General features: G+C 51.5%; 1 protein-coding gene across 4 annotated transcripts in view; it reads left to right on the top strand.

Annotated features, from left to right (window-relative positions):
- The window catches only part of OTX2 (orthodenticle homeobox 2), a 37,796-nt gene extending 18,326 nt beyond the window's left edge, over positions 1-19,470 (top strand). For all 4 annotated transcript variants that reach the window (XM_077323995.1, XM_077323997.1, XM_077323994.1 and 1 more), the window contains one exon: positions 16,569-19,470. In XM_077323995.1, coding sequence (XP_077180110.1) covers positions 16,569-17,189 — 621 coding nt within the window. In that variant the 3' untranslated portion in view covers positions 17,190-19,470. The remainder of the gene's footprint in view (positions 1-16,568) is intronic.
- Positions 19,471-20,156: the final 686 nt, after the last annotated feature.

The following is a 20,156-nucleotide window of genomic DNA, read 5'->3' as shown; positions in this document are numbered from 1 at the left end:
TAGTCCCACCCCCTGCTCAGGGCAGGATCAGTCTCAAGCATCCAGGAGAAGGATCTGTCCAGCCGCTGCTTGAAGACGGCCAGTGAGGGGGAGCTCCCCACCTCCTTAGGCAGCCCCTTCCACTGCTGAACTAGACTCCTAGAATCCTAGAGTGGGAAGGGGCCATGCAGGCCATCTAGTCCCACCCCCTGCTCAGTGCAGGATCAGCCTCCAGCATCCAGGAGAAGGATCTGTCCAGCCGCTGCTTGGAGACCGCCAGTGAGGGGGAGCTCCCCACCTCCTTAGGCAGCCCCTTCCACTGCTGAACTAGACTCCTAGAATCCTAGAGTGGGAAGGGGCCACCCAGGCCCTCTAGTCCCACCCCCTGCTCAGTGCAGGATCAGCCTCCAGCATCCAGGAGAAGGATCTGTCCAGCCGCTGCTTGGAGACCGCCAGTGAGGGGGAGCTCCCCACCTCCTTAGGCAGCCCCTTCCACTGCTGAACTAGACTCCTAGAATCCTAGAGTGGGAAGGGGCCACCCAGGCCCTCTAGTCCCACCCCCTGCTGAACCTTTCAAATCCTTCAAGAGAGCCATCCTGTCCTCTCTCGACCTCCTCTGAACATTCCCAACTCCCTCAACCTATCTTCATAGGGCTTGGTCCCTTGGCCCCAGATCATCTTCGTCGCTCTCCTCTGTACCCTTTCAATTTTATCGATGTCCTTCTTGAAGTGAGGCCTCCAGAACTGCACACAGTACTCCAGGTGTGGTCTGACCAGTGCCGTATACAATGGGACTATGACATCTTGTGATTTTGATGTGATGCCCCTGTTGATACAGCCCAAAATGGCATTCGCCTTTTTTACCGCTGCATCACACTGCCTGCTCATGTTTAGTTTACAATCCACAAGTACCCCAAGATCACATTCACACCCACTGCCCCCCAGAGGTGTCTCTCCCATCCAGCAGGCACACTTCTCATTTTTGTGGCCCAGATGTGGAACTCTGCACTTCTCCTCATGGAGTTGCATCTTCTTGTTGTTTCCCCACTTTCCCAGCATGTTCAGATCTCGTTGATCTCTATCTTCTGGGGGTGTTTGTTACTCCTCCCAATTTGGTGTCCTCTGCAAATTTAATGAGTCCCCCCCTCCACCCCGCAGGGGAAGACCTTGGCTCATGTCTTTCGCATCCGGAAACACCTTAAAGACTTAGAGACAGCTTCATGTAGTGGTTAGGAGTGTGGACTTCTAATCTGGTGAGCCGGGTTTGAATCTGTGCTCCCCCACATGCAGCCAGCTGGGTGACCTTGGGCTAGTCACAGCACTGATAAAGCTGTTCAGACCGAGCAGGAATATCAGGGCTCTCTCAGTCTCACCCACCTCACAGGGTGTCTGTTGTGAGGAGAGAAAAGGGAAGGAAACTGCAAACCGCTCTGAGACTCCTTCAGGTATAGAAAAGCGACATATAAGAACCAACTCTTCTTCTAACAATATTTCTGGCAGCTTTTGCAATTCGTGGCCCATTTCTTCAGAGACAGCTAAGCCACAGATTTTGCTAGCCTTTCAGGTTCTTGCTTTTTTCTACTGCTACTGATGGACTAACATGGCTGCTTCTCTTGATCTATGCAGTTAAAAGGACACTCCCAACCCTCTCGCTCATCCACTGTCACCTGCCACCCCCTTGAGCCTTCACAGAATCAGCCTCTCTGTCAGATGGCTCTCCAGCCTCTGTTTAAAAATCTCCAAAGATGGAGAACCCACCACCTCCCGAGGAAGCCTGTTCCACTGAGGAACCGCCCTAACTGTCAGGAACTTCTTCCGGAGGTTTAGACGGAATTTCTTTTGAATTAATTTCATCCCATTGGTCCGTCCCTCCGGGGCAAGAGAGAACAACTCTGCTCCATCCTCCATATGGCAGCCTTTTAAATACTTGAAGACGGTTATCAGATCCCCTCTCAGTCGTCTCCTCTCCAGGCTAAACAGACCAAGCTCCCCCAACCTTTCCTCAGACATTAGGCCAGAAATATGGGGGGCGGGGTCAGGATACAAACAAGGAGGGCGTCTTCTCCGCCCTTTGAAAATAGTATACCTGGATGGTCCAAGCTGATCTCAGAAGGGTTCCTACACAGAGTCAGGCAGGGACTGACCACCTCTGAACGTCTCCTGCCTCAAGAATCCTATCAATGGACCATAGATTCTGCCTTCAGTTCTGGAGGGAGAACCCCCCCCCCTCCAGCTGAGAGACCCTTCTTCCTCCAGCTTAACAAAAGATAAACGGAGTCAGAGCTAAACGGAGAATATCCTTCCCAAGGAACATTTTGTGATGATTTTCGATTGCAATTTGTGTTGAGCAAGGTCACTTTGGGGACTGGTTGTTGGAGGAGGAACGGAAATACAACAGTAACCAATGGACCATCAAGATAGTTACGTTAGCCTATTTGATTGGCATTTAATACAGTGGGGGGGGGGCGTTTTGCTCACTTGGTTTCTGTTGGCATCTGAAAATGGAAAGTGACTTTCTAAACGCATAGAGTGCATGCAGGCAAATTGTTGTTGTGTTGCAGCCAGCTTATAGCATCCCCAGTGGGCGTCTTTCAAGGCAAGGGTGAGATTAGTCTGGCCATGGCCGCCTTCTGCAGAGCTTCCCTTGGTGGCCTCCCATCTAGGACTTGTTTGTTTGTTTGTTTGTTTATTATATTTTTCTCCCGCCACTCTCCGGGGACTCGTGGTGGGTTCCACAAAGCAGAAACAAAGCCCGATGAAATAAACCACACCCCTCATGCTAAAAATCCATTAAAAAAACCCTATAAAACCCACAACCCCCTAAAATGGTGGCATAATAAAATGGTCACTCCAATGAGGGCTTTCCAGAAAAGTGACAAGCAGGGATGGTTAGAAGAAGAAGAGTTGGTTTTTATATGCCTCTTTTCTCTACCCGGAGGAGTCTCCAAGTGGCTTATATTTGTCTTCCCTTTCCTCTCCCCACAACAGACACCCTGTGAGGGAGGGGAGGCTGAGAGAGCCCTGAGATTCCTGCTCAGTCTGAAATTCTGCCCTCAGTCAGAACAGTTCTATCAGGGCTGTGACTAGCCCAAGGTCACCCAGCTGGTTGCATGTGGGGGAGGAGCGGGGAATCAAACCTGGCTTGACAGATTAGAAGCCACCGCTATTATCCTCTACAACAAACCGGCTCCTCCTCGGGAGGTGGTGGGTTCTCCATCTTTGGAGATTTTTAAACAGAGGCTGGAGAGCCATCTGACGGAGAGGCTGATTCTGTGAAGGTTCAAGGGGGTGGCAGGTGACAGTGGATGAGCAAGAGGGTTGGGAGTGTCCTGCAAACTGCAGGGAATTGGACTCTATGACCCAGGAGGTCCCTTCCAATTCTATTATTCTTAATTCCGTCTAAACATCCGGAAGAAGTTCCTGACAGAGTGGTTCCTCAGTGGAACAGGCTTCCTCGGGAGGTGGTGGGTTCTCCATCTTTGGAGATTTTTAAGCAGACGCTGGAGAGCCATCTGACGGAGAGACTTTTTAAGGAAGGTAATAGAGAAATCCAAAAAAATGAACCCCCGAATAATGGATGTAAATAAATTGTGCATAAACAGGGGAGTCTGTATCAATCAGGCCTGGTACCGAAGAAACACAGTTCTGTCCTGGGCCATAGTTATGTGCAGGTGCATGTTCAAGGGCAAACCAAAGTCAAGGTGTGCTTCAAAGATAGACTGATGCCGTGATCTTTGGCTTGCCCTTGAACTCACGCTGGGCATTTAATTTTGTTGTTGTTGTTTGTTCAGCCCACACATTGAACCCACACGTTCCTGAGTGTCGGCAAGGGGTCATGGTGCAGTGGTAGAACATCTGGTTAGCATGCAAGGGGTCCCAGGTTCTATTCCCAACATCTCTAGGGGGGGGGAAATAGAGCAGATCGTTGGTAGCACGGCCTCACTTCAAAAAGGGCACGGACAAAACGGAGAGGGTACAGAGGAGAGCGACGAGGATGATCCGGGGCCTGGGGACCAAGCCCTAGAGGAAAGGCTGAGGGACTTGGGAATGTTCAGCCTGGAGAAGAGGAGGCTGAGAGGGGACAGGGTGGCTCTCTTGAAGGATTTGAAAGGTTATCTCTTAGAGAAGGGCAGGGAAAGGTTCCTTTTAGCTACTATGAGTAGAACGGTATCGGTTACATATGGGGGGGAATGTTCATAATTAGAGTAGTTCAGCAGTGGAATGGGTTGCCTAAGGAGGTTGTGAGCTCCCCCTCCCTGGTGGTCTTTGAATAATGGCTGGACGGTTCCTGGATACTTTGGCCTGAGGCTACACTGGCCAAGGGGCTGGATTAGATGGCCTGTATGGCCCCTTCCAACTCTAGGATTCGATGACAGCATGCAATAGCTTTTATTGGCCTATAACAATTAATATAGGCAAGGGAAACAGTTGCAGTTCCAAAATAAATTGAATCAGGAGAAGAAGAGTTTTCCCTGGTCCGAGGAGTCTCAAAACAGCTAATTGACTTCCCTTTCCTCTCCCCGCAACAGACACCCTGTGAGGTGGGTGAGGCTGAGAGAGCCCTGATATCACTGCTCGGTCAGGACAGCCCGATCAGGACTGTGACTAGCCCAAGGTCACCCAGCTGGCTGCACGTGGGGGAGCGGGGAATCAAGCCCAGCTCAACAGATTAGCCGCGATGCCAAGCTGGGATGAAAATGTCATGCATTTGGCCTCCAATCCCTCATTAACAACTGCAGGAACCATGCAACTGTCTCAGTGACGGCTGAATTTTCATTAGACATGAGGAAAACTGGGCCAGGACTGACCAGCTGGGAGGTGCAAAGCGCCTCCCAAAACACCGTGGGCCACCTTCAGCCCACGCCCACCATTACTGCACTGCCGCCAACACGCCAGGTAGGCCCCGAGGCTCCAGCGTCGGGCGGGAGGCAGGCGGGCAGGGGGGGCCTCCGCCCCCCCAAAAGCCCCGGTATAGGGTGGGAGGCATGCGCGGGGGGGGGTGTCAGAGCCAGCCGCGCTGTATTTTCATACAGCGGGCTTACTTTCTAGTTCTTGTATATTCTGTATACAAATGTACAATAGAATGTGATGGCTACTTCTCATAACATGTAAGCCCTCTGATTGGCCCTCAGGGGGGAGGGCCCTTACCCCCCCAGGGCCACTCAGAAGAGCTGGCATGCTGTTAGGGAGCGCTGTGGGGATTCTGATTGGCCCTCACTGGGACGGGGCCCTCTCCGACTGTATGCCAATTACTGGCTGCCCCACATCACCTCTGCCATGGGGTCTCGTGCTCCTCCCCACGCTCCCAGCCTCTGTGCAGGGCCACGACCCCACCATCCACCTGCCTTCTGTGGCAGCCAGTGAGAAGCCAGCCGTGTCCTCTGCCCCTGCTCCACCACACCCCACTGCCCTCCTGGCTTCGGGGGCACGGTGGAGGGTGCTGCCACATTAGCAGATTGTCCCACGTTTGGAGGGACATCTGGGGGTACCTGGCAAATTATACTTATGTTGAAATTTAAAAATATATATATTACAATACTATTTTTGCGTTCTATGAAACTTTTTGTTGCTCCGTACAGACCAAATTTTTAATCAAGAACCCCTCCCCGCCCCCGGTCAATGTTGTCCTGCTTTACCAATGTTAAAATCTGGTCACCTTGTGCCAGGTTCTAGTCCGCTTTTAAAGCCGTTTTGCCCCCTGGTTTATTGCGTATTTAACGTAGGCTAGTTTTGATGCCTTGCCATTGATCAAGGTGGGAACGCCAAAACACGTGTGGTCAGGGTATGCGTTGATTTTATTGAGGTTATGCTTGCCATGAACCTTGGCTTTTGAACTGGATTAATAAATATTAGTACTATAACAGGCTTCCTCGGGAGGTGGTGGGTTCTCCATCGTTGGAGATTTTTAAACAGAGGCTGGAGAGCCATCTGACAGAGAGGCTGATTCTGTGAAGGCTCAAGGGGGTGGCAGGTGACAGTGGGTGAGCGAGAGGGTTGGGAGTGTCCTGCATAGTGCAGGGGGTTGGACTAGATGACCCAGGAGGGCCCTTCCCACTCTAGGATTCTATGCTTCTAAATTCCATCTAAACCTCCAGCAGAAGTTCCTGACACTTAGAGCCGTTCCTCAGTGGAACAGGCTTCCTCGGGAGGTGGTGGGTTCTCCATCTCTGGAGATTTTTAAACAGAGGCTGGATCTCCATCTGACGGAGAGGCTGATTCTGTGGAGGTTCAAGGGGGTGGCAGGTGACAGTGGATGAGCGAGAGGGTTGGGAGTGTCCTGCATAGTGCAGGGGGCTGGACTAGATGACCCAGGAGTTCCCTTCCAACTCTTCTATGATTCTATATTTCTATGATTTGTAGAATTGTGTTCTACCCTACATGGGCTTTTATTCATTTCCCTCATTTTGGCCTTTTAAGGGTCTTGGCTTTTGTTTGGGTCAGGATATTTTCTCCTTCCTGTTTTGGACAATCCAATATAAGGCACCATCACGGGTTTGTGTATGCTCATTTGGCAGGTAACTAAAAATGTGTATAAAACTGAGGCATTCATGTCATTGCTGTAGGCATGCGCCTTGCACTTCATGCTTGGGAAAAGCAGTGTGTTTCGGCATTGTGTGCTATGCAAGCCCCCCCCCCCAAGGCTGCCTGTGGTGTCTGTGCCACCTGGAGACCTTTGTGAGGCTGGAAAGGGATGTCAAGTCACAGCTGATGCACAGCAACCCCATAGGATGTTCTGGGACGGCTTCCATGAATGGGAGAACATAGGAGAAGCCATGTTGGATCAGGCCAGTGGCCCCTCCAGTCCACGACTCTGTGTCACTCAGGGGCCAAATCCCCAGGAGGTCTTCCAGCAGGGCCAGAACTCCAGAAGCCCTCCCACCATGCCCCCCTCCAAGCACCATGGATACAGAGCATCCCTTCCCCAGACGTAAGGATATGAGAGAAGCCATGTTGGATCGGGCCAAAGGCCCCTCCAGTCCAATGCTCTGTGTCACACAGGAACCAAATACCAGGGGCCCTCAGGAGGTCCACCAGCAGGGCCTGAATTCCGGAAGCCCTCCCACTGTGCCCCCTCCCCTCAAGCACCAAAGATACAGAGCATCCCTGCCCCACGGAGAGTGTTCCACCGAGGCCTTGTGGCGAAGAGCCACTGATGGGCCTCAGCTCAGCTTCCGAGATCTGACAAGATCTGGGCTACCCATTTGTCTGATCAGAACTCGCCAGCCATTCGGTGTGCTCAGGATCAGGCCCTGCCTCTCCGCTTGAAGGAGGAAGCACCGTGCAAATGAGGAAAAGCACTCTGAGTCAGATCAAGGGTTCTGATCAACGACAGGAGACAGGCACCCAGAGGGTAATGCATGGCTGCACTGCAGGTGGTAACCGATTTAATGGCCGTTCACATCCTCTGGAGAAACTGGTTCAGGGAAGGGAAGGGGGAGTAAGAATCTCGGCCGGAGAATTCTCAGTACCTTCCCTAGAGTACAGCTCCCAATATTTTGGGAGGGAAGCCATGAGAATTGCACTGGTTCAGAAGAAAAAACAGACGTTTGGATGCAGAGGCACCTTAAAAGATCCAAAAATTATAAATTTAGGGTATAAGCTTTCGTGGCATTGTGGTTAAGAGCAGCGGCCCCTGATTGGGAGTACCAGGTTCAGTTCCCCGCTCTTCCTCCCCATGCAGCCATCTGGGTGGCTTTGGGCTAGTCACAGTCCTGATAGTGCTGTTCTCAAAGAGCAGTCCAGTCTCAGCCCCTCCTCCCTCACAGAGTGTCTGTTGTGGGGAGAGGTAAGGGAAGGTGATTGTAAGCTGCTTTGAGACTCCTTTGAGTAGGGAAAAGCGACATATAAGAACCAACTCTTCTGCAGTAATATCAGGGCTCTCTCAGCCTCCCCTCCCTCACAGGGTGTCTGTTGTGGGGAGAGAAATGGGAAGGCGACTAGAAGCCACTTTGAGACTCCTTTGGGTAGAGAAAAGCGGCATATAAGAACCAACTCCTCTTCTTCTTCAGTAATATCAGGGCTCTCTCAGCCTCACCTCCCTCACAGGGTGTCTGTTGTGGGGAGAGGAAAGGGAAGGTGAATGGAAGCCGCTCTGAGACTCTTGCAGGGAGTAAAAAGCAGGGTATCAAAACAGAAGAAATCTTCTGTTTCTTCTTTCATGTCACACAATTTTAGGTTCATAATAAAAATACATCCTGAGTGTATTATTTTTTATTTTATTATTGTATTTATTTACAATAGTATACCATAATGCTGTAAAAATGAATTTAAATCAATATCCTTTTTGAATATGAGAATAAATCCCAGAGAGAGTGAATGGGGAACTTTCAAGACAATGTCGCTGCATTGGTTAAGATCAGTTTCTTTTCTTTTTTTAAATTTAGGCAGTGAGTTTTTACTTGAAATAATAATTCTGTTTCATTTGAAGAACTGTGAAATGAGTTTACTTATCTAGTTTTGTAGAAACAATTAGAAGAGCAATTCTTATAGAGTTGGCATGTATGGTGTAGTCGTTAAGAGCAGTGGTTAAGAGCATTAAGGGGCCTCTTAATCTGGAGAAATGAGTTCCTGTTCCCCTTCTACATGCAGCCAGCTGGGTGATCTGGAGCCAGTCACAGTCCTGTTAGAGCTGTTCTCACAGAGCAGTTCTGTCATCCCCACCTCCCTCGCAGGGTTGTGGGGAGAGGAAATGGAAGGCGACTGTAAGCCGCTTTGAGACTCCTTTGGGTAGAGAAAAGCGGCAGTAATCTCAGGGCTCTCTCAGCCTTCCCTCCCTCACAGGGCGTCTGTTGTGGGGAGAGGAAAGGGAAGGTGATTGTAAGCCGCTTTGAGACTCCTTCGGGTAGAGAAAAGCGGCATCTAAGAACCAACTCTTCTTCTTCTTCAGTAATCTCAGGGCTCTCTCAGCCTTCCCTCCCTCACAGGGCGTCTGTTGTGGGGAGAGGAAAGGGAAGGTGATTGTAAGCCGCTTTGAGACTCCTTCGGGTAGTGAAAAGCAGGGTATAAAAACCTACTCTTCTTATTTTCCTTCTCCTTCTTTGGATAAGAAGCCAGCTTGGTGTAGGGCTTAAGAGGGGCAACGTCTAACCTGAAGAACCAGATTTGTTTCCCCTTTCTTTCACAGGCAGCCAGCTGGGTGCCCTTAGGCTAGTCACAGAGTTGTTCTTGCAGAACAGTTCTCTCAGAGCTCTCTCCACCCCACCCACCTCACAGGGTGTCTGTCGTGGGGGAAAGAAGGGAAGGTGATTGTCAGCTCCTTTATACAGTGAAAAGTGGGGTATAAAAACTAACTCTTCTGCTGCTGCTGTTGATGACTGACTGGGAGATCTCAGTGACCTGCCCAAATGGACAGAGAACAGGATCCTCACAGTTAGAGATTCTCCCATCATGCACCGCTCCTTGCTCCACTAGGAAGAGTGCTTGCACATAAGGATGTAAAACCAACAGATGCAAAATGTGCCGGGAGCCCTGGGCTCAGTGAGATCTGGAAGTCCCGTGCGGGTCATGCGCTTTTTCTGGCCCATGCTGGGGAGTTTGATAAACCATTGGGTCCCATGACAGGGCCGCCTCAAGGCAGGAGGGGATGGGGAAGACTGAAGAGAGCTGATTTGGTGTGGTGGTTAGGAGTGCGGACTTCTAATGATTCTATGATTCTATGATGCTAATCTGGCATGCCGGGTTCGATTCTGCACTCCCCCCACATGCAGCCAGCTGGGTGACCTTGGCTCGCCACGGCACTGTTAATATTAGGGCTCTCTCAGCCTCCCCTCCCTCACAGGGGGTCTGTTGTGGGGAGAGGAAGGGAAGGCAAATAGAAGCCACTTTGAGCCTCCTTCAGGTAGAGAAAAGCGGCATCTAAGAACCAACTCTTCTTCTTATGAGCTGACTTAGTAGAAGCTGCTTCCTATGTTCATATTCATTAGGGAGGGGCTGTGCCTCAGTAAAAGAGCCTCTGCTTGCAAAAGGTCCCAGGTTCAATCCCCACCATCTCCAGCTAAAAGGAACCAGGCAGGAGAAGATGGAAAAGACCTCCAGCTGACACCCTGGAGAGCTGCTCCTAGTCACAGTAAACAGGTGGACTAAGGGTCTTGTTTCAGCTTAACTCAGCTGCAGGAGACAGAGCCACAAAAACCCGAGGAATCTGCAGTGCAAGGGGGAAAGAGACTACTCATAAATATTAAGTCAGGAAGAGGGACAAGAGAGGATGAAGCCCACCTTGTGATAGCTGAGGTCACAGAAACCAAAAACCTTAAAAGGTCAAAATAATGGAAATGAATTTAAGTTTATGTAGGGTAGAACTTGGCTCCCTAAAAACTATTGGGGGACACCCGGTTGGGGACCCCGATCTAGTGGAACACCTTTTTGCAAATGGCTGCCAGTGTATTTAGCATGAACTGTTTTCTGAATTTAATTGTGACGTTTAGGATGATGTGGTAGAAGAAGAGTTGGCTGCATACCCTGCTTTTCTCTGCCCAAAGATATCTCAAAGCGGCTTACAGTCACCTTCCCTCCCTCTCCCCGCAACAGACACCCTGTGAGGTGGGTGGAGTGGAGAGTCCTTAGAGAGCTGCTCTCTCCCTCTATCTGAGGTAGGTATTGCCAAGAGTTCTGAGAGAACTGCTCAATGAGAATTAGAGACGTTATGCCGCCATCTTATTGTAATGGTTTGTGATGGGTTTTTATGGGTTGTATTGTGATTTCATTGACTTTAATATTATGTAAAACTGCTACGAGACAGATATTGTTGAGAGTGGTGTGATAGAAATTGAAACAGGAAGGAAGGAAGGAAGGAAGGAAGGAAGGAAGGAAGGAAGGAAGGAAGGAAGGAAGGAAGGAAGGAAGGAAGGAGATTGGAAGTGGAGTGAGAAGGAAGGAAGGAAGGAAGGAAGGAAGGAAGGAAGGAAGGAAGGAAGGAAGGAAGGAAGGAAGGAAGGACGAACGGACTGGGGCCAGCCCAATGTCTCCCTGTTGACTGCATTTGTGGACCCCACAGTGGGAGGGCTTCTGGCCCTGCTGGTGGACCTCTTGATGGCCCCTGGGTTCTGCCCCCGTGCAACACGGTGTGTTGGACCGGATGGGCCACTGCCCTGATCCGACATGGCTTCTCTTCCCTTCTTTTGTTCCTCTTTTGCTTTATTTTATTTTATTTATTTAGATTTCTATACTGCCCATTTCTTTGCAGCTCTGGGCGGTTGACACAGAACACTATAAGGGTTGGGAGCTTTGGAAAATGGGCCCCCTCTCCCCTGCATCCCCACCCCTTTCTCCGGAGCATGTGCCGACCCACCTCTTGGCTTTTCGCTCCAGGTGGTTCAAATGCCACGATCAGCCCCTTCCAGGGCTGGCAGACAAAGGGCACCCAGCTAGGGACGTCCGCCCCTTGGAGAGCTGAGAGCACCCTGGTGGAGGAAGTTCAAGCGATGAGGCGTAGTCGGGTTTCAGCTCTCTACGCCTAAATTGCATTGCCTGAACGTAAATCCCATTCATCCATTGCTGGGGGGTGTTTTCTTACATGGGCAATCCGTACAAGGGCCTTTGACACTGTCCCTCTCTGACTGCGAATCTGAAGGAGAAATATTTTGGGAGGGGGGGAATCTCCAGCCCAGTTAAGTGGCCCCCGCTCCACACTCAGATCCTGTAGGCGGGCTGGTGGAGAAGAGAATGCTTGGCCTTCCCGAGGGAACTAACAAGCAAATAAATGCAGTTTTCCCCTCCCACCCGTTTCTTGGGGTTCTTAATCGGTCACCCCCTTGGTGAGACCCTGTTCTTTTAAATGAAGGGCTCGGCCAGGGTGGTGCGGTGGTTACAGATCAGCCAGCCCTAATCTGGAGAAATGGGCTTAGTTCCCTGCTCCTACTCCCCATAAATCCTGGGGAGCGACCTTGGGCCATTCGTAGTTCTCTCAGATTGTTTTTGTCCTTGCTTACCCTGCAAGGAACCTGACGTTGGGAGAGCCATGTTGTAGTGGTTAAGGGTGGGAGATGGTAATCTGCAGAGCTGGGTTTGATTCCGCCATTCTTCCTGCCCATGGAGCCAGCTGGGTGACCATGAGCTAATCTCGGTTCTCTTAGAGCTGTGATCCCAGAGCAGTTCTCCCAGAGCTCTCTCAGAGCTCTCTTGTGGGGAGAGGAAAGGGAAGGTGACTGTAAGCCGCTTTGAGACTCCTTTGGGGAGAGAAAAGCAGCATATAAGAACCAACTCTTCTTCTTCTTCAGTAATCTCAGAGCTCTCTCAGCCTCACCCACCTCACAGGGTGTCTGTTTTGGGGAGAGGAAAGGGAAGGCGATTGGAAGCCGCTTTGAGACTCCTTCAGGTAGAGAAAAATGGCCTATAAGAACCATCCCTTCATCTTTTTCTTGTGGAGCGACGAAGGGAAGGCAATTGTAAGCTCCTTTGAGACTCCTTTGAGCAGTGAAAAACAGGGTATAAGAAACCTCTTCTTCTTCTTCTTCTTCTTCAGTAGGGTGTAAGTGGGGATCCTTTGAGCAGCCAGAGGTGGCAAACTAGGGAGGCAAGCCTAGGCAGTGACTCCTCTCCCCTTTCTTTCCCCGAAGCTGCCCAGTTAAGCCATTGCGTTTACACCACAAATCAGAGTTGGTGCGGCCAAGGGGCTTGCTGACTCTCCAGCTCCTTCTCTGCCTTACCCCCCCCTCCTCAGCACCATGGAGAGGTCCGTATTTGTTGTCACCTTATGGCAGGGGTAGTCAAACTGCGGCCCTCCAGATGTCCATGGACTACAATTCCCATGAGCCCCTGCCAGCGAATGCTGGCAGGGGCTCATGGGAATTGTAGTCCATGGACATCTGGAGGGCCGCAGTTTGACTGCCCCTGGCTTATGGAGGCATTCAGAAGTGGTTTCCCATTGCCACCCTTCCAAATACGAACCAGAGCTGTCTCTTCTTAGCTTCCAAGGTGGGAGGGGATCAAGCTCACCTGGGCCACCCAGATCCAGGCGAAATAAGTTAATTCCTCTCAAAGTGGTGATGGAAAGATCTGACCAGATCTGACGAACCCCTGGAGCACCCGTCATCTGTGGCTCTCAGTCACCAGGTCTAGCTATTTCTGTTTGAATTTTGCGCCTGCCCTTGGCTGAGGGCTTAGGGCGGGCTACAACTAAAATACACATTTCCAAAATTTCTTAAAACTTAACGATAAAAGATATACATTAAATGGGTTTTAAATACACCAGCTTGGTGTAGCGGTTAAGAGCGGTCCGCTTCTGATCTGGCGAGCCGGGTTTGATTCCCCGCTCCTCCACGTGCAGCCAGCTGGGTGACCTTGGCTCCGTCACAGCCCTGATGAAGCAGTTCTCACAGAGCAGTTCTCTCAGAGCTCTCTCAGCCACACCTCCCTCACAGGGTGTCTGTTGTGGGGAGAGGGTGGGGAAGGTGACTGTAAGCCACTTTGAGACTCCTTCGGGTAGAGAAAAGCAGCATATAAGAACCAACTCTTCTTCAGTAATCTCAGAGCTCTCTCAGCCTCACCTCCCTCACAGGGTGTCTGTTGTGGGGAGAGGAAAGGGAAGGTGATTGGAAGCCGCTTTGAGACTCCTTCGGGTAGAGAAAAGCAGCATATAAGAACCAACTCTTCTTATTCAGTAATATCAGGGCTCTCTCAGCCTCACCTCCCTCACAGGGTGTCTGTTGTGGGGAGAAGAAAGGGAAGGCGACTGTAAGCCACTTTGAGACTCCTTCGGGTAGAGAAAAGCGGCATATAAGAACTAACTCTTCTTCTTCTTCAGTAATCTCAGAGCTCTCTCAGCCTCACCTCCCTCACAGGGTGTCTGTTGTGGGGAGAGGAAAGGGAAGGCGCCACGTTGAGACTCCTTTGAGTAGAGAAAAGCGGCAAAAACCAATTCTTCTTCTACTACTACTTAAAGAAATGTATCATTATAAAATACATTATGTATATGTATATGTTTCCCACCCCAGCCCGCCCCTCTAGTTGGTCATAGATGGAGCACTCTGTCTCCTCATTCTGTGTGACACAGAATGTTGGTCTGGATGGGCCATTGAGCTGATCCAACATGGCTTCTCTTGTGTTCTTATGTCCAGGGAAGGGATGTTTGGTCTTCTTGTTGCTTGAGGGGGTCGCTGTGGGAGGACCTCTGGAGTTCTGGCTCCGCTGGTGGACCTCCCCTCTGGGCTCTGGCCAGTGTGTGGCTCCTAATGTAGGCCAGCATGGGCCATTGGACAGATCCAGCCTGGTTTCTCTTACGTTCTTACGTCCGGGGCAGTGACGCTCCGTCTTCTTGGGCCACAGCGGGAGGGCTTCTGGAGTTCTAGCTCTGCTGGTGGACCTCCTGATGGCCCCTGGGTTTAGGCCCCCGTGTGACACAGATTTCTGTGTCACTTCTTGAGCTCTGGCCCCACTAGAAGACCTCCTGAGGGCACCTGGGATTTGACCCCTGTGTGACACAGAGTGTTGGACTGGACGGGACACCCAGCATGGCTTCCATTGCATTATGTTCTCTGATGTTCAAACCATATTCAGATGAAGGGACCCCAGTATGCTAACTTTTGTGCTGTTAGACTGGCCCGGGTATTTAATAAAAAGCAACACTTCCTAGGTCATCTTGGGGGGTTACATGCCTTTGAATTCCAGCAAGGAAAGAAGCATGGCTTGTTTGTGGTCTAAGGCAGGGGTAGTCAAGCTGTGGTCCTCCAGAAGTTCATGGACTACAATTCCCATGAGCCCCTGCCAGCAAATGCTGGCAGGGGCTCATGGGAATTGTAGTCCATGAACATCTGGAGGACCACAGGATGACTACCTCTGGTCTAAGGCATGTGGTTGGCCCCTGTAGAAACCAGGGAGGTGGACTAGATGTCTCTGCGGCCTGCCATGCAATGGGCCATGTTGTTCAAAATGTGGAACCCATTGCCAAAGGATGTAGTGAAGGCACCGGCTTTGAAGGGGGATTAGATGGACTCATAGGGGAGAGTTCTGTCAGTGGCTACTAGCCATGATGAAAGCAAATCTGCACCTTCAGAGGAAATCAAGACTCTAATTGGCCACTGTGTAAGATGGGATGGGCTGGAAGGACCATAGACCAGACCCAGAAAGGCTCTTCTGGTGTTCTTATGGAGACCTCGGCCTCTCTGCCCTGTTGCTGGCCCTCCAGAGGAACTGGCTGGCCCCTGTGTGAGGCAGGAGGCTGGACTGGAGGGACCCCTGGTCTGACCCAGCAGGGCTCTCCTGATGTCCTTAGGAAGGCCTCGGCCTCTCTGCCCTGTTGCTGGCCCTCCAGAGGAACTGGCTGGCCCCTGTGTGAGGCAGGAGGCTGGACTGGAGGGACCCCTGGTCTGATCCAGCAGGGCTCTCCTGATGTCCTTAGGAAGGCCTCGGCCTCTCTGCCCTGTTGCTGGCCCTCCAGAGGAACTGGCTGGCCCCTGTGTGAGACAGGAAGCTGGACTGGAGGGACCCCTGGTCTGACCCAGCAGGGCTCTCCTGATGTCCTTAGGAAGGCCTCGGCCTCTCTGCCCTGTTGCTGGCCCTCCAGAGGAACTGGCTGGCCCCTGAGTGAGACAGGAGGCTGGACTGGATGGACCCCTGGTCTGACCCAGCAGGGCTCTCCTGATGTCCTTAGGAAGGCCTCGGCCTCTCTGCCCTGTTGCTGGCCCTCCAGAGGAACTGGCTGGCCCCTGAGTGAGACAGGAGGCTGGACTGGAGGGACCCCTGGTCTGACCCAGCAGGGCTCTCCTGATGTCCTTAGGAAGGCCTCGGCCTCCCTGCCCTGTTGCTGGCCCTCCAGAGGAACTGGCTGGCCCCTGAGTGAGACAGGAGGCTGGACTGGATGGACCCCTGGTCTGACCCAGCAGGGCTCTCCTGATGTCCTTAGGAAGGCCTCGGCCTCTCTGCCCTGTTGCTGGCCCTCCAGAGGAACTGGCTGGCCCCTGTGTGAGACAGGAGGCTGGACTGGATGGACCCCTGGTCTGACCCAGCAGGGCTCTCCTGATGTCCTTAGGAAGGCCTCGGCCTCCCTGCCCTGTTGCTGGCCCTCCAGAGGAACTGGCTGGCCCCTGTGTGAGACAGGAGGCTGGACTGGAGGGACCCCTGGTCTGACCCAGCAGGGCTCTCCTGATGTCCTTAGGAAGGCCTCGGCCTCCCTGCCCTGTTGCTGGCCCTCCAGAGGAACTGGCTGGCCCCTGTGTGAGACAGGAGGCTGGACTGGAGGGACCCCTGGTCTGACCCAGCAGGGCTCTCCTGATGTCCTTAGGAAGGCCTCGGCCTCTCTGCCCTGTTGCTGGCCCTCCAGAGGAACTGGCTGGCCCCTGTGTGAGACAGGAGGCTGGACTGGATGGACCCCTGGTCTGACCCAGCAGGGCTCTCCTGATGTCCTTAGGAAGGCCTCGGCCTCTCTGCCCTGTTGCTGGCCCTCCAGAGGAACTGGCTGGCCCCTGTGTGAGACAGGAGGCTGGACTGGATGGACCCCTGGTCTGACCCAGCAGGGCTGATGTTCTCAGGAAGGCCTCAGAAACCAACCTCCCTCCTTATACTTTGCCCCCCCCCCCCGAGCCACCCCTCTAACCCACGTTGGTCGTTTTCTTCTCTCTTTCCCCTCTCCCTCTCCCTCCCGGCCCCCCCAACAGGTGTGGTTCAAGAACCGCCGGGCCAAATGCCGCCAGCAGCAGCAGCAGCAGCAGAACGGCGGGCAGAACAAGGTGAGGCCGGCCAAGAAGAAGAGTTCTCCGGCTCGCGAGGTGAGCTCCGAGAGCGGGACCAGCGGTCAGTTCACGCCGCCCTCCAGCACCTCCGTGCCGGCCATCTCCAGCAGCAGCGCCCCGGTGTCCATCTGGAGCCCGGCCTCCATCTCCCCGCTCTCCGACCCGCTGTCCACGTCGTCTTCCTGCATGCAGAGGTCCTACCCGATGACCTACACCCAGGCCTCGGGCTACAGCCAAGGCTACGCCGGCTCCACCTCCTATTTCGGAGGGATGGACTGCGGATCGTACCTCACCCCGATGCACCACCAGCTCCCGGGACCAGGGGCGGCCCTCAGCCCGATGGGCACCAACGCCGTGGCCGGCCATCTCAACCAGTCCCCGGCCTCCCTTTCCACCCAGGGCTACGGCGCTTCCGGCCTGGGCTTTAACTCGGCCACCGATTGTTTGGATTATAAGGACCAAACCGCCTCCTGGAAACTGAACTTCAACGCTGACTGCTTGGATTATAAGGACCAGACCTCTTCCTGGAAGTTTCAGGTGTTGTGAAGACCTGCCAGGGAGCCCCTATGTCGTAATAAATCGTGAGGAGGAGGAGGAGGAGGAGGAGAAGGAGGAGGACGATGATGATGATGATGTTGAAGGACTTCTGCGGCGGCAAGGACCTTGAGGGACCCAAAGCCGTGGAGGGTTGGACATTCCCAGGGCGGTCCAGGCTTCGGTTTAAATTCCAGAGGGACCCGGGCAGGACACGACAAGCTGAAAGAGAAGGAAGGACAGAGGCCCGGAGGAGAGCTCCCCTCCCTTGTCATGTCTCGCTCAGAAGCTCTGGAAGGGAAGACGGACATGGAAGGTCGCCAGATGTGGACAGAGAGTTGACCTGCAGAGCTGCTCTGTGCTTTCCAGTCGTTAGCCAGTCGTTGGTTTTCTTTGTCTGGAAGACTGTTCCAGTCAAGGCCAGGATTGTCTAAGGGTCAGGGGGTGGGATTGGTTCCTTCCTTTCTTCCTTACTCTTTCTCTCTTCCTTCTTTCCATTTCTTCCTTCTTTCCATTTCTTCCTTCCTTCCTTCCTTCCTTCCTTCCTTTCCTTTCCTTCCTTCCCTTCCTTCCTTCCCCCTTTCCGTCCTTCCTTCCTTCCTTCCTTCCTTCCTTCCTTCCTTCCTTCCCCCTTTCCATCCTTCCTTCCTTTCTTCCTTTTATTCTCCTTCCTTCCTTCCTTCCTTCCTTCCCCCTTTCCTTCCTTCCTTCCTTCCTTCCTTCCTTCCTTCCTTCCTTTCCTTTCCTTTCCTTTCCTTCCTTCCCTTCCTTCCTTCCTTCCCCCTTTCCGTCCTTCCTTCCTTCCTTCCTTCCCCCTTTCCGTCCTTCCTTCCTTTCTTCCTTTTATCCTCCTTCCTTCTTTCCTTCCTTCCTTCCTTCCTTCCTTTCCTTTCCTTTCCTTCCTTCCCTTTCCTTCCTTCCCTTTCCTTCCTTCCCTTTCCTTCCTTCCTTCCTTCCTTCCCCTTTTCCATCCTTCCTTCCTTCCTTTCTTTCTTCCTTCCTTCCTTCCCCCTTTTTGTCCTTCCTTCTTTCCTTCCTTCCTTCTCACTCCACTTCCAATCTCCTTCCTTCCTTCCTTCCTTCCTTCCTTCCTTCCTTCCTTCCTTCCTTCCTTCCTTCCCCCTTTCCATCCTTCCTTCCTTCCTTTCTTTCTTCCTTCCTTCCTTCCCCCTTTTTGTCCTTCCTTCTTTCCTTCCTTCCTTCTCACTCCACTTCCAATCTCCTTCCTTCCTTCCTTCCTTCCTTCCTTCCTTCCTTCCTTCCTTCCTTCCTTCCTTCCTTCCTTCCCTCTTCTATTATTTAAAGGCAATGTCTAGATTCTTCTCTTCCTTTCCTTTCTCTTCTGTGCATATGGAAAGAATATTTCTCTTTTCCCATTCCCATTCGTCACCCAACTCTCAGTTAAAATGCTTTGTTTTGTTTTGTTTTGTTTTGTACGGATGGATAACCGTTTCTTCCTGCGTGTCTGTCTCTCTCCCTTCAGGGCCAAGGTTTGGCAAAGTTGACCACGGGTTAAAAAAACAAACAAACCAATTTTACTTAAAAAAAAAAAAAAACACTCCGTTCAGAGCCGTGTGGGTTGTGGGACTGATTGTCTTAGATGCACTGCTTTATTTAAGAGGAAAGGAAAAAAAAAATAAACCCCGAATAATGTCCATAAGGAGTCAATATGTAGTTTTTAAGAGACAATCAGTGTGTGTCTTATATCAATGGTACATCTGTGTTTTTTACATCTGTGCTAGACTTAAAAACTGTGATCTCCTGTATTGTATGCAATTTGGAGCCTCATGCCAGAAGGGGCTCCACTGTGATTTTAAATAGGTTATAATTAACAGTGAAATTTGAGCAACTGAGTTACACACAATTTCTTTCTCTCTCTTTCTCTCTCTTTCTCTCTCTCTCTCTCTCTCAATTGCCTTTCACCAGAGGTAAGGTGCACTGAAGACAAAAAAAAACTTTGCAAATGAACAAATGAGCGGAAAATTAATTCAAGCCAGTCGTTTAAAAAAAAACACAAAATTACAGAAGGACTTAGAAAACTCATCTGTAAAACTCCGCTTACTGTTGGGAAATCTAGCCGTAAGGGGAGATGGGGGGGGGGGGGAAAGAATATTTAAGACCTTGCTCGGACCTTGAATTTCCTAAAGGAGAAATTCTTCATTGTTTTTAAATGCTTGCAGATGTGAAATTTGAAGAAAAAAAAAAGGAGAGAATATATATGCATAAACCTTTTTTTTTTTCTTTTCTGGATTTGGCAGATATGTATAATTATATTAAAATGGTTCTAGCACAACGGCTGGTGGACGGCTTCCCGTTTCCTTGCATCGCTAGGGGGGTTGTCTTAGAAGAGCTTTCCGGAGCTGGGAAAGGTTTTCCGGATTTGGAAAGGGGGAGGAGGGCCAGCGAGAGAAAGGCGGAAAATCTTTCTCACCTCGGCTGGGCTCCCCTGAAATGCTTGTCAATTGTCTCCAGGTTTATGGCGTTCCCAAGTTACCTGATCCCTGTATCCTACAAAGAGTACAGGTGCTGTTGGTTGGCTGGTTTGCATCCCCCCCCCTTTATTCACACAATTGAAGTCAGGAAATAAAGTCCACCTGGAAGGGGGGGGGAGAACAACAGCTATCCTAGATATGCAAAAGAGCAGGTTCCTTCTTACAAAGGAACAAACGGAGGGATAGGGAAAAGGATTTGGGGGCGGGCGGAGGAGGAAAGAGGGAAAAGAAGAAATGGAAGAGAAGAAATCCATTGGGGGCTCAGAGGGTGTTCCAGCAAACTCCTTTAAACTCTCCAAAGGCAGAGGATGTCCTGGGAAAAGGAGAGTCAACCATGCAGAAGTGATAGCTAGATAAAGGCGTTGGGGTGGGGGCGGGGCAACAGGTTGAAAGCTACGATTTCTTTACAGCTGGGCCCCCCCAAAAGTAAAATAAAGGGCCTTCGGGGCCTCTCCTTCCTTGTCCCCCCCCCAAACGGCTAGGGGCT

Source organism: Paroedura picta, chromosome 2, assembly GCF_049243985.1.
Source record: "Paroedura picta isolate Pp20150507F chromosome 2, Ppicta_v3.0, whole genome shotgun sequence".
In the NCBI taxonomy this organism is placed as follows: domain Eukaryota; kingdom Metazoa; phylum Chordata; class Lepidosauria; order Squamata; family Gekkonidae; genus Paroedura; species Paroedura picta.
The sequence above is the reverse complement of the archived record's forward strand: the minus strand, read 5'-3'. Positions and strand labels throughout refer to the sequence as shown.